The sequence below is a fragment of the Scyliorhinus torazame genome, chromosome 2 (assembly GCF_047496885.1).
Source record: "Scyliorhinus torazame isolate Kashiwa2021f chromosome 2, sScyTor2.1, whole genome shotgun sequence".
Classification (NCBI taxonomy): Eukaryota; Metazoa; Chordata; class Chondrichthyes; order Carcharhiniformes; family Scyliorhinidae; genus Scyliorhinus; species Scyliorhinus torazame.
Window position 1 is genome coordinate 175,713,015 of NC_092708.1, and position 19,361 is coordinate 175,732,375.

The 19,361-nt window shown below is 47.3% G+C and overlaps 1 protein-coding gene across 1 annotated transcript in view; it reads left to right on the forward strand.

Moving 5' to 3' along the window:
• LOC140393924 (collagen alpha-3(VI) chain-like) overlaps positions 1–19,361 on the forward strand; it is a 369,822-nt gene that overhangs the window by 111,333 nt on the left and 239,128 nt on the right. The window contains exons 7-8 of the mRNA XM_072480566.1: positions 10,117–10,683; positions 14,072–14,656. Coding sequence (XP_072336667.1) covers positions 10,117–10,683; positions 14,072–14,656 — 1,152 coding nt within the window. The remainder of the gene's footprint in view (positions 1–10,116; positions 10,684–14,071; positions 14,657–19,361) is intronic.

Genomic DNA, 19,361 nt, shown 5'->3' on the forward strand with positions numbered 1-19,361 from the left:
CCCACTCTCACACATCGCACCACAAGGATCTCACTCACTGCCAGCTCAAAGGTTACCACCACTCACTCTCCCACATATCTTCATCTCCCCTGCGGGTTGTGTCCTCAGCCCATCCATGGCCCCACTCACCACCCACAAGTTCCAGGCATCCTTATTATCTGCTCTGGCAGGGGTTGTGCTACCACTCTCTCCATCTGACTCCATGCAGGTCAAGCTGGCACATAACAAAGGGACAGGTCCCAGGCTGGTGGAGGGATGGCTGAACAGAAGCTTCTCACGGGCTTTAAAGAGAGAGAGCTTCAGCTGGCCAGAGAGGACGCAGACTGTTCCTGTGCTGGTGATGAGGTTGGCAGTGATCATCAAAGTGAGGATCTGGACAGCACAGTGGCGTAGTGGTTAGCACTGCTTCCCAGGGCAGCACGGTGGCGCAGTTGGTTAGCCCTGCAGTCTCATGGCACCGAGGTCCCAGGTTCAATCCTGGCTCTGGGTCACAGTCCGTGTGGAGTTTGCACATTCTCCCTGTGTTTGCGTGGGTTTCTCCCCCACAACCCAAAGATGTGCAGTGTAGGTGGATTGGCCACGCTAAATTGCCCCTTAATTGGAAAAAATGAATTGGGTACTCTAAATTTCAAAAAAAAAATCAAAGTGAGGGTCCAGCACAGCAGCATCTCTCAGACAACAATGCTGTCAGTTATATTCCTGTTTCTCAGGACTCTGCCTTGCCCCTTTCTTTGCAGGCACATCTGGGAAGCAGCCTTAAGGCGTCCATGAGCCAGATCCTCAACAGCAGCTCTGACAGCAGTATGGACCATGATTTCTTAGATCTTAAAATGGATGAACCGACACAGCTTTCACCCACATATTCCACCAGCACAGAGACACACTTCAGTGGCACCTCATTTTAGACCAGTCTCAGGGTCACAAACTGGGGAGCACATCACACTTTCAGATGCACAGCAGGGACCACCTGGCTGCCAGTACCTGGAGGCTTTCTGGAGGCCAAGAATTTGCTGATGCTGACTCAGATGAGGATCCTCTAGATTTGGCTACGCCTCAGTTTCTGAAGCTGCAAAGACTAGCTTGGAAAATCAGGAAGGGTTGTCTGCTGTACACCTCATATTCAACGGCTCCATGGTGGAGTACCAACACTTTCAGTCTGAGGTGATTTTGCCACCAGACCGACGCACGAAGACCAACACTGGTAAGGTGGGGTGGCCACAGTGGAGAATCTGGTGCAAGACTTCTGCCCTGCACTGCTGCCGGACATGCACTTCATGATGCAGGCACTTGTTGCCATCCATCAGTGCAAATGCCAGAGGATGTCAGGGCTTCTTAATCTCACTGCAGCTGCCCCTTTGTCACAAGAAGAAAGCCAGGGGCCTTCAGGCACCTACAGGGAGGAGGATCATGTGGTACACAGCCCAGGGCCATCCATCTAAGTTGGGGTTTCTAGCCCATAACGTATCCTCTTCCTGTGACCACTTCAATTACAGCTCCACAGGGAGGAACGGGGATGGCACTCATAGAATTTACAGTGCAGAAGGAGGCCATTCGACCCATCGAGTCTGCACCGGCTCTTGGAAAGAGCACCCCACCCAAGGTCAACACCACCACCCCATCCCCATAACCCAGCAACCCCACCCAACACTAAGGGCAATTTTGGACACTAAGGGCAATTTATCATGGCCAATCCACCTAACCTGCACATCTTTGGACTGCGGAAGGAAACCGGAGCACCTGGAGGAAACCCACGCACACACGGGGAGGATGTGCAGACTCCGCACAGACAGTGACCCAAGCTGGAATCGAACCTGGGACCCTGGAGCTGTGAAGCAATTGTGCTATCCACAAGGCTACCGTGCGGGCTCCCCAAGTCTCTGCCCTTTAGAGGATGCCCAACAAGCCATCACAGGCAACAGGGTGTAGCAGAAAACAGGCTTCTTCTACCTCCCCTGTGGATGTTGGGGCAGGGTAAAGAGGTTGTAGTTGCACAGTGTGACCATGGATGTTATTCACTTGCACATACTGCTCACCCCTGTAAATAAACGCTCACTAATTGGACCCTTATATGGCTCCTTGCTTTGATGAGCTGTGTTTCTGTTATTCTGAAGTGAAAACCTGCTTCCTGCACAAGATACAGGAAGGCTGCGCAGCCCTAATCTTATTCCCTGTGCTTTGTACAATCTTCCCAGCACATTGATGGTGTCCCTTCACAGTGACTGAACACATCAGTCCTGCCTCTATCTGGATGGCAATTAAGATGTCTGCCACAATGTTCAGGACCGGCATCACAGAGTTCGGTCATTTCCCCTGTGTGCTCTCTGTACCTTTGAGCTGAGGCTGGCCCTCAACCCATCTCCCTCAGCCACCGGTGACACTGTTCCTCAAGGGTTCAGCTCATGAAGGATGCCGTAGGATTAGGAGACGTGAATTTTTCCCCGCTGTATCGCCATGATATGACCGTGATTATTGAGAGTAGGTGAGTTGGCATCAGCCAGACAGAAGTCAGACATTCACAGAACCTCTGTGACGGTCGATGCACCGCCCGCTGCAAGTTATCATCCTCCCGGAATGTCTGGACCATGTGCCATGCTGTATCCACATGGAATGGGCCTTATCACAGAGAATGCACGCTGCCATCAGTCAGACAGGAGAGAAATAATCACAATAACCATGTGAAGATAATAGGATGCACTCACTGGATGTCCTCATCACCTTCCATGAATCAACTGTTAATGTGTGTGTCCCGAGCTTGTCTGCCTCAGTCTGAGCATCACCATTGCCCCTCATGGCCAACATTCTCTCACTTGAGGACCTCGTTAGCTTCATCCCATTCGAAATCCTCCTCATCAGACGATACATCTCCTCAGGCTGTTCCTCCCCTTGTTGCAGCAGCAGATTGTGCAGGGTGCAACAAGCAATCACGACGTGTGAGACCCTCTGTGGGCCGTTTGTAGGGCTCCACCAACCGGTCCAAGCACCGGAACCTCACATCCCTGTGGTCTGCTCCACCGAAGTGCGAGTTGCAGCCTGAGCCTCATTCTATCTTGTCTCAGCTGCACTCCGCGGCTTCCCCAGAGGCGTCATCATCCAGCTTCCCAGTGGGTTGCCCTTTTCCCTGACGAGCTAATGCGGAAGCCTCTGTGAACCCTGAAACATGTCAGAGATTTGAGAGCAACTGAGAATGTAGGAGTCGTGCACACTCAATGGGAATCTAGCACACACGTGCAGGATGTGTTTAGTGTCATTGTAGACTTTAGGTATAGGGATGTGCTTCCAAGCAATGGTTCTCTGTCATTCATCCTCTGTGTGGAGCAGACACTGTCATTGGTTCTGCCCCTGTAGATGGTGAGCCAAGTGCCTCTATCGTCTTCTTCTTCTCTCTTATCTAGAATCGAGAATGACAGCAAGATCACCAGGCTCCATGTTTCATACGTTCTCCTCACTGCAGTATCAAAGAGAGAGCCTTGATGTTTAACATTTGCTCCTTAAGACCACTCTTTGTCCAATCGTCATCTGTAGCTGACTTTCAAAGCCCACTGACTCATGCCTTGGCTACAACAATGATTCACAATCAATAGTTCACATGCTGGTTGGGCAAGACCTCACTCCACCGCTTCCTCAAACCTCATGACTGTGTGGCTACCACTTTGGAAATCTACTGTATCCTGAGCTCCCATTTCAGACATTGTCCAAAGCTTCGCACCCAAGCCTTGCACTTGATGTGTTATGTGAGTTGGTTCAACGTTGACTGCAACTGGATGCAGTGAAACTAGAAACAGGCTTCCGACACAGGAGATGGTCCAACACTGTTTTATTGAACTTGCTGATTGCTGTACATAGTCTGCTGTGGGTTGACACTCTATCAATCTAACTGATAGCCTCCTACTGGCTTGACCAGACGAGCTCTCTACCTCATGGAGATGGTGCTCACTGGCTTGTGCACTCTAACTATCTCAGTAGCTGTGTCCTGTGAGAGAGAGAGAGTCTTAATGCCCTGTCGTCTTTATAGTGGTGGTGTCCTGTCTGGTGATTTGTTGCTCTGTGTCGTGTACGTTCATTGGTTATCCTGTGTGTCAATCACTGTCTGTCTGCATCTCATTATATACATGAGAGGATATTATGACATCTTCCCCTTGTAAAATACATTTTGGAACGTGGCGGTATAGATATGCATGACTATGTACAAGTGGTGAATGAATGAACATATGTACATGGGAAGGTGTCTATTGTGCAGATACAGAGCAAACTGAACAAAATGTACACAATATAAGTCTATAGACTCAGTCTTTGTGGTGGGCGACAAATTCTTGTCGATCGCCTCAGAGGTGGAGGGGGGGGACGCCAGCACCTGGACAGGCGGGATTGCTGCCATTTTGGTGGCCTCGTGGACAGGTGGGATCGCTGCCAGATCAGTGGCCACGTGGGGTGAGGTGTCCTGAGACGGCATGATGACATGCGGAGAAGTGCGGTCAGGTGGTGGGCAGGGAACTTTGCGCAAAGCCCTCCTGTTGCGCTGTAGAATGGAGCCATCAGCCAGTTGAACAATGAAAGACCTGGGGGCAGCCTTTCTGATGACAACAGCTGGGGCTGACCAGCCTCCCTCAGGCAACTGGACGCGAACAACATCTTCTGGAGCCAGCGGAGGCAGATCCGTGGCATGAGCATCATACATGATCTTCTGGTGGTCCCTGGATCACTGCACTTTCTGCAGCACCATGAGATGGTCAAGGTCTGGAACATGGATGGCTGGAACAGTCGTCCTCAGGTTGCGGTTCATGAGCAGCTGCGCCGGAGACAAACCAGTCGACAGAGGGGTTGCCCTGTATGCCAACAGCGCCAGGTTGAAATCCGAGTCTGCAGCCTTGCACAGCAACCGCTTGACAATATGTACCCCTTTTTCGGCCTTCCCGTTTGATTGCGGGTAATGGGGACTGGATGTGATATGCCTGAAGTGGTAGGATCGTGCAAAGTGGGACCACTCTTGGCTGTAGAAACATGGGCCGTTGTCACTCATTACTGTGAGTGGTATCCCGTGCCTGGCAAACGTCTCTTTGCAGACTTTAATCACTGACATGGACGTGAGGTCCAACAGTTTCACCACTTTCGGGTAGCTGGAGAAGTAGTCGACCAATAGCAGGTAATCACGCCCATTTGGGTGAAAAAGGTCTATCCCCCACCTTGGACCACGAAGAAGTCACGATCTCGTGCTGTTGCAGTGTTTCCTTGGGCTGAGCTGGTTGAAACTTCTGGCATGTTGTGCAGTTGAGGGCCGTGTTGGCAATGTCCTGGCTGATGCCGGGCCAGTAAACTGCCAGCCGAGCTCTGCATCGACATTTCTCCACCCCAAGGTGACCTGTCTCGGCCCCATGGATCTGTCTGAGCTCCATGGTTTGCATGTTTGGTGAATGACGATTCTATCTAGTTTAAGAAGGATCCCCTCAACAACCGTTAACTCGTCTTTAACGTTGAAGATCTGGGGGCACTGCCCCTTTTGCCAGCCATGGGCGAGCTGTTGCATCACGCGCTGCAGTAGAGGATCTTTGGCAGTTTCTTCGCGTATTTGGACAACTTGTTCATCAGTGGCTGGGAGGTTGCTGGCACACAACTGCACCTGTGCCTCAATGTGGCGAATGAAGTCGCCCAGTTCACACGGCGTGGTGATGGATCGGGATAGGGCATCCACGACGATCAGCTCCTGGTCCGGTGTGTAGACGAGTTCGAAGTCATATCAGCGGAGACGAAGAAGAATTCGCTGCAGCCGAGGTGTCATGTCATTTAAATCCTTCTGGATTATGTGGACTAAAGGCCTGTGGGCTGTTTCCACCGTGAACTATGGCAGACCGTATACGTAGTCATGAAACTTGACTATTCCTGTCAGGAGACCCAAGCTCTTCTTTTCGATCTGGGCATACCGTTGTTCGGTCGGAGTCATAGCGCTGGATACATATGCCACTGGAGCCCAGGACGAGGAGTCGTCTCGCTGGAGGAGCACCGCCCCAGTGCCGCCCTGGCTTGCGTCTGTGGATATCTTGGTATCCTTGGTTTGGTCAAAGAACGCCAGAACTGGGGCTGTGGTGAGTTTCACCTTCAGTTCAAGCCACTCCGCTTGATGTGCGGGAAGCCACTGGAACACTGTCGACTTTTTAACAAGATGCCGGAGGGTGGTGGTGTGGGATGCCATGTTGGGAATTAATTTTCTGAGAAAACTTACCATCCCGAGGAAGCGGAGGACCGTCTTTTTGTCCTCTGGTGTCCTCATGGCATTGATTGCCAGCACCTTGGCGGCGTCAGATTGCACACCTTGCTGTGAAATGTGGTCACCTGAAACCTTGATAGCGGACCGCCCAAACGAGCATTTGGCCCTGTTGAGCTGGAGGCCATTTTCATGAATCCTCTGGAAAACCTGTTTGAGGCGTGCAATGTGATCCTCGGGCGTCGTGGACCAGATGATCACATCGTCCACATAGACTCGCACCCCCTCGATGCCCTACATCATTTGCTCCATTATGCGATGAAATACTTCGGAAGCTGATATGCTACCAAAAGGTTGTAGCAATACCTGCCGAATGGAGTGTTAAACGTGCACAGCTTCCGACTGGACTCGTCCAGCTGAATTTACCAGAAGCCACGGGAGGCGTCCAGCTTGGTAAAGAATTTGGCGTGAGCCATCTCACAGGTTAATTCTTCACACTTTGCGATCGGGTAGTGCTCTCGCATTTTGTTGCGATTCAGGTCTTTGGGATCAATGCAAATGCGGAGTTCGCCAGAGGGTTTCTTGACGCAGACCATGGAGCTGACCCAGTCTGTGGGTTCCGTGACCTTTGAGATGATGCCCTGGTCTTGGAGCTCCCGTAGCTGCGTTTTCAGACGATCCTTGAGTGGAGCCGGCACCCGGCGTGGTGCATGGATGACTGGGGTGGCATTCGGCTTGAGCAATATCTTGTAGCGATATGGGAGTGTGCCCATCCCATCAAACACACTGTGGTATTGTGTGAGAATGTCATCTATCTCAGCCTGGAGATTCGCATTGGGCAAGGCAGTCGCCGGTGTCGAGGACATGGCATGAACTCACTGTACCAGATTTAGGAGTTTGCATGCGCGAGCACCGAGCAGAGATGCCTTGTCAGGCCGGACGATCTTGAATCTTAACGTCGCCTTGATTGCCTTGTGAGAGACACCTAGCTGACACGACCCACTGACAGCTATGACATTACCATTGTAGTCAAGGAGCTGGCAAGCTGGTGGAAGAATGCTAGGTGGGTCTCGGATGCTGTCGAGGTCCGACTGTGATATGAGGTTTGCCGACGTGCCACTGTCCAATTTAAATCGGATGCGAGACTGGTTGACCGTGATGACAGCACACCACTCATCGTCAGGATCCACACTCAGGATTGAAAGGCGGTTTGCAGGCGCGGTGGAGACCAGCTCGCGTGTGGTGATGATGCCCACCCGATATGGAGATTCGAGGCAGTCAGCATCAGGGTCCGTTGGGCTGTCGCAATCAGAATCCTGCATGCCTTGTTGTACGCAGTGGACACATCTGCGCTGCAGCTGGGATCGCTGGCTGTTGCTTGGTGGAGTGGACCTGCAGAAGGCCGCGTAATGCCCAAGCTTTCCACACTGTAGACATTGCCTTCCTTTGGCTGGACATTGCCGCTTTAAATGGGCGGAGCCACAATTTGGACACGTCATAATGCTGACGTCAGCACGTTCAGCACCATCGCACATGCGCAGTGCGGTTGGCCGACGTTCGCACATGCGCATTAGGGTCCCGGGAAAAGCGAGCGAAACGGCCACTCTCCTTGATGCACAGGCCTTGCATTTTTGCGATGGCCTGCACCCTTTCTGCCTCATGGGAGGCCAGTTTTGCAGTTTCTGCTGCCCTGATGCGGGAGTAACAATATCTGGCATGCTCATGGACAACGCCGTTTCGATGGCGACGGAGAGGATCAACTGTTTGAGTTTGAGGAGCAGCTCCCACAGGGAGTCGGACTGGTCCCCGAAAACGACCTGATCCCGGATCATGGAATCAGCCGTCGAATTATAATTACATGACTGCGCTAGGATACGGAGATGGGTCAAGAAGGACTGAAAAGGTTCATCCTTACCCTGAAGCCTCTGTTGGATGATGTACCATTCAAAGCTCTCATTCATCTCAATTTCGCAGTGGCTGTCGAATTTCAGCAGAACTGTCTTGAACTTCGCCTTGTTTTCACCATCGCCAAACGTGAGTGAGTTATAGATGTGGATGGCTTGATCTCCCGCAGTCGACAGGAACAGCGCGATCTTTCTGGCATCCGATGCTGCCTCGAGGTCGGAGGCCTCGATATACAGGAGGAACTTCTGTTTGAAGACTTTCCAGTTGGCGCCGAGGTTGCTGGAGATCCGGAGTTGCAGAGGAGGCTGGATGTTTTCCATATCGCTGGATGGCTGCTTGCTGGTCATTGCAGATTCTCTCGAGGTAGGTTAGTTAGAATTAGCTCCCTGGTACCATGATGTGTTATGTGAGTTGGTTCAACGTTGACTGCAACTAGATGCAGTGAAACTAGAAACAGGTTTCCAACACAGGCGATGGTCCAACACTGTTTTATTGAACTTGCTGATTGCTGTACATAATCTGCTGTGGGTTGACACGCTATTAATCTAACTGATAATCTCCTACTGGCTTGACCAAACTAGCTCTCTACCTCATGGAGATGGTGCTCACTGGCTTGTGCACTCTAACTATCTCAGTAGCTGTGTCCTGTGAGAGAGGGGGAGTCTTAATGCCCTGTCGGCTTTATAGTGGTGGTGTCCTGTCTGGTGATTTGTTGTTCTGTGTCGTGTGTGTTCATTGGTTATCCTGTGTGTCAGTCACTGCCTGTCTGCATCTCATTATATACATGAGTGGATATTATGACAGCACTCAACTTGGTCTATGGAGGGGGCACTTCAGCACGGAACGAAGGATTAAGGCTGCTGTCCTCAGGCAGTATGACATGGCCACCTTTCTAAGGGGATAAGGTTGCTTGTCCAGTCAGGCAATGGTAGTCATTGATTTTGGAAGTCCATGCACGCAAGGGTTAAATGCTGAACAAGTCAGTGGCACTCTCACTCTCACACTTAAGCGGTGCTTGAGTGGGCACAATTATAGAATCATTGAATTTACATAGAGTTGCATGACTAATTTGATTCCAAGCATGTTAAATGAGTTCAAGATGAATAGTCCCAGCTGCAACGGGATGCTTATTGATTATTGACATGTTTTCCAATTAGCATTCCCCTTGTCAAGATCCCGCCTACAGAAGCCTCCACCCCACCTCTTCCCACCCCACTCCCCGATTACGTGGAACCTTGAGTCCATGATGACTCCCCAGTCCCTGCTGCATTCAAGCCTGTTCCCCAGGCTTCCCTTCCTTCAGCCCTTCCAAGAAACCCTTGGCCCAGCTCTGCACTGTAAATTCTATGAGAAGGCATTTTTGAATATGCTGCTGGTCAGGCTTGCTAGTGAGTTCCTTATTTCCCCATAACTCATCCCTTCCCCCCCATCCCCCCGCTCCCCCCAACAAACACCGCGTCCAACTCAACCTCCACTAGTGAACACTTCTCCCGCTGACTCAGCTGGTGCCCCCCTCAACCACGGTCCCCCCGACTCAGCCTCCACCCCCCGACTCACCCCCATCCCCCTCAACTCACTGCTGTCACCCCCATCCTCAACTCCATTCATGTTGTCTTGCACAATCCTCGTCCTCCCCCACTGAAGACACAGAGCGCTGCAATCACCTCCGAACTCGCCTTGGAGTTCTGCTCGCCAGGTGCATGCCTTTTGAAAAACAGGGGCATTATTCCGGCATTAGGGTCCAATCAAGATATGCAAATGTTTGACAGTGAGATTCCCGATATTGAAAGGTGGGAAACACTGGCGAGGGTGAGGGGATGATCACGCCCTGCAGTAACATGTCCAAGACCTTCTCGAAATCGCCAAACCCAGCCAATGCAAATGGGAGGGGAAAATCCTGGCCATGGTTTTTTTGTACCCAGATTTACATCACTATATATTTTGACTGAATCTTATTTGTGCTTTTCTGCTTGTAACCTTTCATGATACTTGACTCATTTTTTTAACTGTTATAGCCAGGAAGAGGGATATCGTTTTCTTAATAGATGGCTCTCCTGGAATGGGAAGATCATTTCCTCAAGTCCGTGAATTTCTTTTGAAAGTAATCCAGGAGCTCGATATTGGACCTGACAAAGACCAAGTTGCTGTGGTACAATATGGTTCCAACAGCAAACTTGAATTTGGTCTTGATACTTATTCAAATAAAGATGAAATTTTGGAATTAGTAAAAAGCCTCCGACAGAAAATGGGAAGACCCCTCAACACTGGTGCTGCACTGGACTTTGTTGCGAAGAAGGTTTTCAGTGAATCTGCAGGGAGCAGGAAACAAGCTGGAGCTTCACAACTCCTGGTGCTCATCACTGCTGGGAAATCCAGAGATGATGTTGAAAGAGTCGCACATGAAGTGAAACAGGCTGGTATAGTGCCCATTGCCATCGGAGCCAAGAGTGCCGACACATCAGAGCTACAAAAGATAGTACATGATCCAACATTTGTTTTAACTATGAGAGACTTCCAAGATTTATCTACTATTCAACAGGAGCTGTTGTCCAAAATGAAAGCAGTGTTTATTTTTGAGCAAGGTGACAATTTTTAACACATTATTTTATTAAGTTAAATCACTTAGGAAATTGGTGTTAAACAAATTATTTCCTGCTCCCTCTGACTTGTTCTGAACGATGGGATTTAGATTTTGTTATCTGTAAAACCTCGGGCACTTCGACCAGTTTATTACTCAAACGCTTTATCCAGGTGTCCTTATTTGCGAGATGAGCAAAGGACAAATACAAGTTTATGATTCAACCAAATATATTATTTAACACAGTAAAACAGTTATCCCCTTTAAATGATCCCAATATTAATCACAAGATTCTTAATACGACCGGTCCAATTAACTCAGTTGAGCAGCAGATCCAATTCTCTTGGACTCAGGTGTCTCAGGGCCTTTGTCCATGAAGGTGGGTCTCGCACGCTGCTCCCTTCCGACCTCTGGTCTGTCGTTGAATCCTCTCTGTACCTCTGCACTGAGTCTTCGCTGAGGAGGGTCCTGGGTGGTCGATCTTTACCCCCCTCTTCGTGCCTTTTCAGAAAGTTCTCTGGCCTTTAATCAATGAGGTTTCGAGGCAGGAGTTGCAACATCCAATGGACTTGCTGATTGCAACTCTGCAGAATACCAGGAATCCACCCCAAAGGGTCTATCTACAGGTATATTGTCCGCACGTAACCTTACTCCATATATGATAAAGGCAGGAAAACCGGGTGCCAGAAAGTCTAACTTTATCAGGGCAATCCACAACAATTGATCCACTGGAATGGGACCGATGATCTCTCGATGTCTTGTCTTATTGACAGGGCAGGTCCAGACTTGTCCCAACTGTCTGTCTCTGTTCAGTGGATTCAGGCTTGGGCTTTTTGAATTCCCATCAGGCCAGCCTGGAGCTAGCTGTGATTTAATTTAAAATGTCCAATTCTTAATTTAAAGATTCAAGCCTAAAATTTCATGCTGCTGTTTATTTTACCACAACTTATGTTTCTAAATTTAAGGAAAAAATATACTTTGTTTTAAAAAGTTGACAGAAGAGGCCAGTGATGCACAATGTGAAATAATGGGACTCTATTTCTCCAAGACAAAGTTTTGGACTTAACCAAACTAGGGTACAGGATTAGGAAAAAAGTAATTTTTATTTTGGTTATAATTTTGTTTCTTGTGGAAACTGTTTTATATTTCTTGAGTTTGATAATTAATAACTTACTGTTCAATACAGAAATAGAGAGCTGTAGTTTGTGGAATTGCTGTTTTAAAGATTCATTGGAACATTTTTACAATACCTCATGTGTATAAGGGAGTAGTCTGGTGGTGTTTTAGAGTGGAGTAAAAGCTGGAGCTAGGAACTTAATTCAGAACAAATGTAGAATAGATAAAGGAAATAAAGTTTCACAAAACCTTTTGGACTTTTAAAAACTTAGCTGGAACTTGGAACACAAATAGTCTCAGTCCCCTTCTTGAAAAGTCAGTCAAAACATCCCATCTCGAGACGATGATACCAACCCGAACAACCTCTGGCTAATGTACGCAGGATCTCTTGGCTTTATTCTCTCCAACCTCATCAAACCTCAAAGACTAAGGTCTTGCATCTATTCAATTAACTGGTAAACTGTACAGTCATGTCAATAAGTCGACTGAACTAATCCACTGTCTCCCAAAAACTGTAAGGGTTTTTAAAAAATTGTCTCAGATGCCACCAACTCATCTCCCCCTCATGGTATTTCCAATCCCCCATGGGGTTTCCACCACTTGCACGGGACCTGACCCGCCCTCCCCAAAGGCTCGACTCTGAGCCCCACAGCCACCGGATGCCTGGCTCCGCCTCCCACGACCCGATTCAGCCTTGACCCCTTGACCTGGCCTCCCCAACCAGTACCGTACCCCATATCCTTTCCCAACGAGATCTGAGCCCGGCCTAGGGCCTGATTGATATGCCATCAATGAACACACGACGAGTGGTGAACGTAACTGAGGCTTTAATAAACTAAATAGAAAGCCTCCTGGCCTCGGATCCTGAACTGAGGCATCGGCAGAGACTAGCCACCTTTATACCGAGCCCGGGGGGAGGCGGAGCCAGCAGGCAATAGTTTACCACATTACATATAATACAGTGGCAGTTTACCACAATACACAGATTATATACTACAGTGGTTCGGACCCAGCAGGGCCAAGCCCAGGCATGTAACAGTACAACAGTACAATACAATACAATGGTTTACCACACTGACCTCTGTCCATTTAGCTTCTACCCATCTGTCAAGGACATTTACATTTCAAACGGCCCTTTAACTTACCTGGCTTATGGCAGCTAGGGCCTCAAGAATGAACTGCGCTGCCTGGGTCTTGCCTGGCCTGAATTGGGAGGTCGGATGAGATGGGCTCGGGTGAAAATTGAGGTTAGTAATCGGGCACAGGGTGACAATACGATGCTGATGGCCACTCCAAAGAAGTTACAACCAATATTTTTGAGGGCTGATTTTCCTTTCACCTCCCGTTTCTCCCTATCATAATTGTACACTGTAACCCAAAGTTTTCAGGCCAATGTCATTTGCAAAGTGCAGGCGCTTACCCCATGTACAAGCACAAATGCTGATGGGGGCTTGTGTTGGGAAATCAGGAATGAAAGCAGGAGAATGGCTATAGGCTGTCAAGCAAGGCCTACAGTTACATTGCTGGCTGTCAACATTGGGACCGTCTGGCTTCTACAGGTCTAAAGAATTTGGGAGCTGATGCTATGAATAATTTTACGTGCTGTTACCATAGTGCTCTAAAGAATGCACTGGCAATACCAGCTGTGGAGAAGCTTGGTACAAACTCCGTGGCCTGATTTTTTTTTCCAGCAAACTTGTTGGTATGGCACCTCATGGTAGTATTCAGAAGAAAGTGAGACAGCAAGCCAGGGAGGGCACCTGGCTCATTAACTGTCGGCCTGCACCTGGCCTTGTCTCCCCCATTTGGAAAACCATTTGAAAAATTAGGGCAGCATTGTAAGACGGGAGAGTTGATGCAAAGTGGCCCTATGTCAATTTACTTGAGCTATACTTAGAAATTAAGCATTACCCTGGCACAATAGAGTGCAATATCCATTTTATAGCAGGGCTGCAGAATAAAGATGAATGAGGTCCTGATAGCTCAGAAACTCTTTATAAGGCATGAAAACAAAACTAGTTCAAGATGGGATAGACCTGCGCAATGAGTGAGTTCAGTAACAATATAAAAAGCATATTAAGACACAGAAAAGCCAGAAGTAAACTCATTAACAAATAATTTCTACTTAATTTTAATCTTTTTGTACATCATAGTTAAAGCACAATAAATGTTTTAATCAAAATTTCTCTGTTTATCAAAGACCCAATATTTGTTTACAGGCTGTTCTTTAATTGACAAAATAATGTGATACCTGTACTTCTTTGTTTATCTTGAAGAGAGGAGAGACGTTGTGTTCCTAGTCGATGGATCTGACAAGGTTGCACCTGCCTTTCCTATGATAAAACAATTCATTTCTCGAATTGTTGACAGCTTTGATATTGGAAGTGATAGAGTCTGTATAGTGCAATACAGTGCCACGCCTAGCCCTAATTTCTACTTAAACAGCTATACATCTAAACCTGAAGTGATGCAAGCAATAAATGCCCTTGGCCTTAAAGGAGGAACCCAAGTCAACACAGGGGAAGCATTAGACTATGTCAGACAAAATGTGTTCACTAGGTCTGCTGGAAGCAGGATGGATGAAGGTGTCGCCCAGTTCTTGATCCTTCTCACTGCTAGCAAGTCCGCCGATGACATTACACAAGCAGCAGTGGCACTGAAAGGAGCTGGTGTAGCACCGTTCAGCATCGGATCAAAAGATGCTGATGAAGATGAACTCCGCCAGATTTCACTGTCTCCCCACTTCGTTTTCAGGGTAGATGATTTACAGCATGTTGCAACTATACAACAAAATTTGGAATCACCCTTAAAACAACTAAACCAAGAGAAAATAATCACTATCTACAAAAATTTTGCTCAAGGTTAGGAAGACATTGAGTTTCATTAATGTTTTTAAACATTTGAATAAAGCATTGGTAGTGATAACATTAATCCCTGTGTAACTTTTTAGCCAATTGCTATAAACTACAATTGGACATTTTGAACAATGTTTACGTTTTCGTTCTGGATTCCAAATTTCACAGTGCATTTTATAAAGCAAGCGAATAATAACAGTAATATATATTTGCTTCTTACGGAATTTCTTTGTATTTAACGTTGTTGAAATGGTTTCCTACATGGTCTCATTCAAGTTATTTCATGGTATGTGAGATGATTTGAAATAATTTTTGAAGACATGTTACAGCACCACACAAATGAAGGCTTTCCATATATTCCCATAGATTTGAGAAGTTGAATAGCATGACCAGCTCTCTTTCTGTTTGATGCTATAAATATAGATAATGGCCTATAATGTTCTCACTTGTAATTTCAACATATAACTAAAGCAAGTAACCTTTATTGACAGCAAAATGAGGAAAACATCACATATATTTTCCACCTCAAAATCGATCTGCTTGAATTGTCCGTGATTTCCGGCAATCTTTCCACCAAATCCCAATGAGTTTATCTCCATATATTGCAATGAGGGCCCAATTGTGCCGCAACTTTAACCTTCCTCCTTTAAAATCTACAAACCATGCAATGATATTAGTCCTTTTACAGAAATGGTTCCACTCGAACTCACACTACAACTTCTGGCAGTAGGGGGCCAGGAATGCGAGTGGTGTCAAATACAAGGTCTTCTCACACCTACACTGGCCGTTACATTCCATTACTACAATTTAAGTACTGCCACCCCATTTGAGTCAAACTGTCAGCCTACAGTTCTTTGTTGAGAATGGAAAGAAATTAACTAGCTTCTTCAAGCCCCACAGAAGCACCATGTTTTTTGACTGGTTTTGCTCAACTTTTCATGAATCCCAAATATGGGAGCAGCGAGGACTGGCAGACAAACAATGGACCTAGGCATGGTAAAATAGTAGAAAAAAATGTCTGGATTGTCAACCTCCACAATGAAATGGAGCAAAGGAAAAAGAAGAATGTTGGGTGTCCATAGCATAAAATTTACTTAAAAACGTCACTCGCTCCTTATGCATGGATGCGGCACTGGCACTTAGTGCTAGCAGTCTCATCCCCAAAACTAATTCTAAGGGTAGACATTGAATTGAATGAATATTTCTGTTGATGGTTTCAAAGCAGCATGGACATCAATGGTTCCATTCTAGGTCCTGGAAACCCCCCGCAGATAACTCAAAATTGATTGGCCCTATCCTGATGCAATGTTGTTGCGATGTTAAATGTAATAAATTCCCCAGATCATCTGGCAACTATATGATACATGTTGAATGAGTGCATGTGACACAGTCCAGCTGATACTACAGAATTCTCATGGCTGCCTAAATTAAACTGCACCATTAAAATAGAGTGCGGTCATCATATTCCGAGGGCGACCAAGGCTGGGAGATATCTGTGACTTCCGGTTTTCATACAAAAAGTGGCAAAGTGGTCTGACTGCTTCATTGATGTAGAACATCTTCTTATCCACATCTCCTCACAAAGATTCTCATTTAACCTATTTTACCTGTGCATTGTATATTCTGGGGATGGTGGTGGAGGTTCAGAGGGTGCGACGGAGGATGTTGGGGGGAAGGCATTGTATGTACAATAGCTAGGGGGGTTCATCATTATCAAATGCTGTCCAATTCTTCCTTCTCCATGATAATAGCTTGCAACAAAATCTAGATTCACTGTTTTAATACAGATACTAAAACGTCTCCAAAAAAGCCCTCACTGCATTTAGAGAAGGTTTGGTCAAAACTTTTCAATAGCCTCACACTCAAGAAGCCAATCAAGTTCTGAGGGAAAACTGCAAATAAAGTGAAAACATGGTTCAGATTGCAACTAAAACTTCCTGTGTTCTTCAGGTTCACAATTCCTCGCTTTTATTTAACTTGGATTCAGACATTAAGTGGTATGGGAAAAAATTTGTAATGTTGGATAATACAAGGAGAGGTTTCATCTGCATTTGACTGAGAATTGTTTGAGAGGTAGTGTAGAATTAACCACACCTCAATGGACTTGGAATTGTCATTGGAATGGCTGACAAACCTATATTTGTATAGATTTATACAAATCTATATAATTTGTAATAATGTAATTCATTATACACCACATCAACTGCTCTACCCTCGTCTACCTGTTCAGTCACCTTCTCAAAGAACTCAATAAGGTTTGTGAGGCATGACCTACCCTTCACAAAGCCATGCTGACTATCCCTGATCATATTATTCCTATCTAGATGATTATAAATCTTGTCTCTGATAATCCCCTCCAAGACTTTACCCACCACAGACGTGAGGCTCACCGGTCTATAGTTGCCGGGGTTGTCTCTGCTCCCCTTTTTGAACAAAGGGACAACATTTGCTGTCCTCCAGTCCTCTGGCACTATTCCTGTAGCCAATGATGACATAAAAATCAAAGCCAAAGGTCCAGCAATCTCTTCCCTGGCCTCCCAGAGAATCCTAGGATAAATCCCATCAGGTCCCGGGGACTTATCTATTTTCAGCCTGTCCAAAACTGCCAACACCTCTTCCCTACGTACCTCAATGCCATCTATTCTATTAGCCTGGGGCTCAGCATTCTCCTCCACAACATTATCTTTTTCCTGAGTGAATACTGACGAAAAATATTCATTTAGTATCTCGCCTATCTCTTCAGACTCCACACACAATTTCCCATCCCTGTCCTTGACTGGTCCTACTCTTTCCCTAGTCATTCGCTTATTCCTGACATACCTATAGAAAGCTTTTGGGTTTTCCTTGATCCTTCCTGCCAAATACTTCTCATGTCCCCTCCTTGCTCGTCTTAGCTCTCCCTTTAGATCCTTCCTCGCTACCTTGTAACTATCCATCGCCCCAACCGAAACTTCACACTTCATCTTCACATAGGCCTCCTTCTTCCTCTTAACAAGAGATTCCACTTCCTTGGTAAACCACGGTTCCCTCGCTCGACGCCTTCCTCCCTGCCTGACCGGTACATACTTATCAAGAACACGCAGTAGCTGATCCTTGAACAAGCCCCACTTATCCAGTGTGCCCAACACTTGCAGCCTACTTTTCCACCTTATCTCCCCCAAGTCACGTCTAATGGCATCATAATTGCCCTTCCCCCAGCTATAACTCTTGCCCTGCGGTGTATACTTATCCCTTTCCATCATTGACGTAAACGTCACCGAATTGTGGTCACTGTCCCCAAAGTGCTCTCCTACCTCCAAATCCAACACCTGGCCTGGTTCATTACCCAAAACCAAATCCAACGTGGCCTCGCCTCTTGTTGGCCTGTCAACATATTGTTTCTGGAAACCCTCCTGCACACACTGTACAAAAAAACGACCCATCTATTGTACTCGAACTACATCTTTTCCAGTCAATATTTGGAAAGTTAAAGTCTCCCATAATAACTACCCTGTTACTTTCGCTCATATCCAGAATCATCTTCGCCATCCTTTCCTCTACATCCCTAGAACTATTAGGAGGCCTATAAAAAACTCCCAACAGGGTGACCTCTCCTTTCCTGTTTCTAACTTCAGCCCATACTACCTTGGAAGAAGAGTCCCCATCTAGCATCCTCTCCGCCACCGTAATACTGCTCTTGACTAGCAGCGCCACACGTCCCCCTCTTTTGCCTCCTTCTCTGAGCTTACTAAAACACCTAAACCCCGGAACCTGCAACATCCATTCCTGTCCCTGCTCTATCCATGTCTCCGAAATGGCCACAACATCGAAGTCCCAGGTACCAACCCATGCTGCCAGTTCCCCTACCTTGTTTCGTATACTCCTGGCATTGAAGTAGACACACTTCAAACCACCTACCTGAACACTGGCCCCCTCCTGCGACGTCAAATCTGTGCTCCTGACCTCTATACTCTCATTCTCCCTTACCCTAAAACTACAATCCAGGTTCCCATGCCCCTGCTGCATTAGTTTAAACCCCCCCCAAAGAGCACTAACAAATCTCCCCCCCAGGATATTTGTGCCCCTCAGGTTCAGATGTAGACCATCCTGTCTGTAGAGGTCCCACCTTCCCCAGAAAGAGCCCCAGTTATCCAGAAATCTGAATCCCTCCCGCCTGCACCATCCCTGTAGCCACGTGTTTAAATGCTCTCTCTCCCTATTCCTCATCTCACTATCACGTGGCACGGGCAACAACCCAGAGATAACAACTCTGTTTGTTCTAGTTCTGAGCTTCCATCCTAGCTCCCTGAAAGCCTGCCTGACATCCTTGTCCCCTTTCCTACCTATGTCGTTAGTGCCAATGTGGACCACGACTTGGGGCTGCTCCCCCTCCCCCCTAAGGACCCGGAAAACACGATCCGAGACATCACGTACCCTTGCACCTGGGAGGCAACATACCAAACGTGAGTCTCTCACGCTCCCACAAAATCTCCTATCTGTGCCCCTGACTATAGAGCCCCCAATTACTAATGCTCTGCTCCTCTCCCCCCTTCCCTTCTGAGCAACAGGAACAGACTCCGTGCCAGAGGCCCGTACCCCATGGCTTACCCCTGGTAAGTCCCCCCCCCACAAGTATCCAAAGCGGTATACTTGTTTCTCAGGGGAACGACCGCAGGGGATCCCTGCACTGACTGCTTTTTCCCAGTCCCTCTTACAGTTACCCACCTATCTC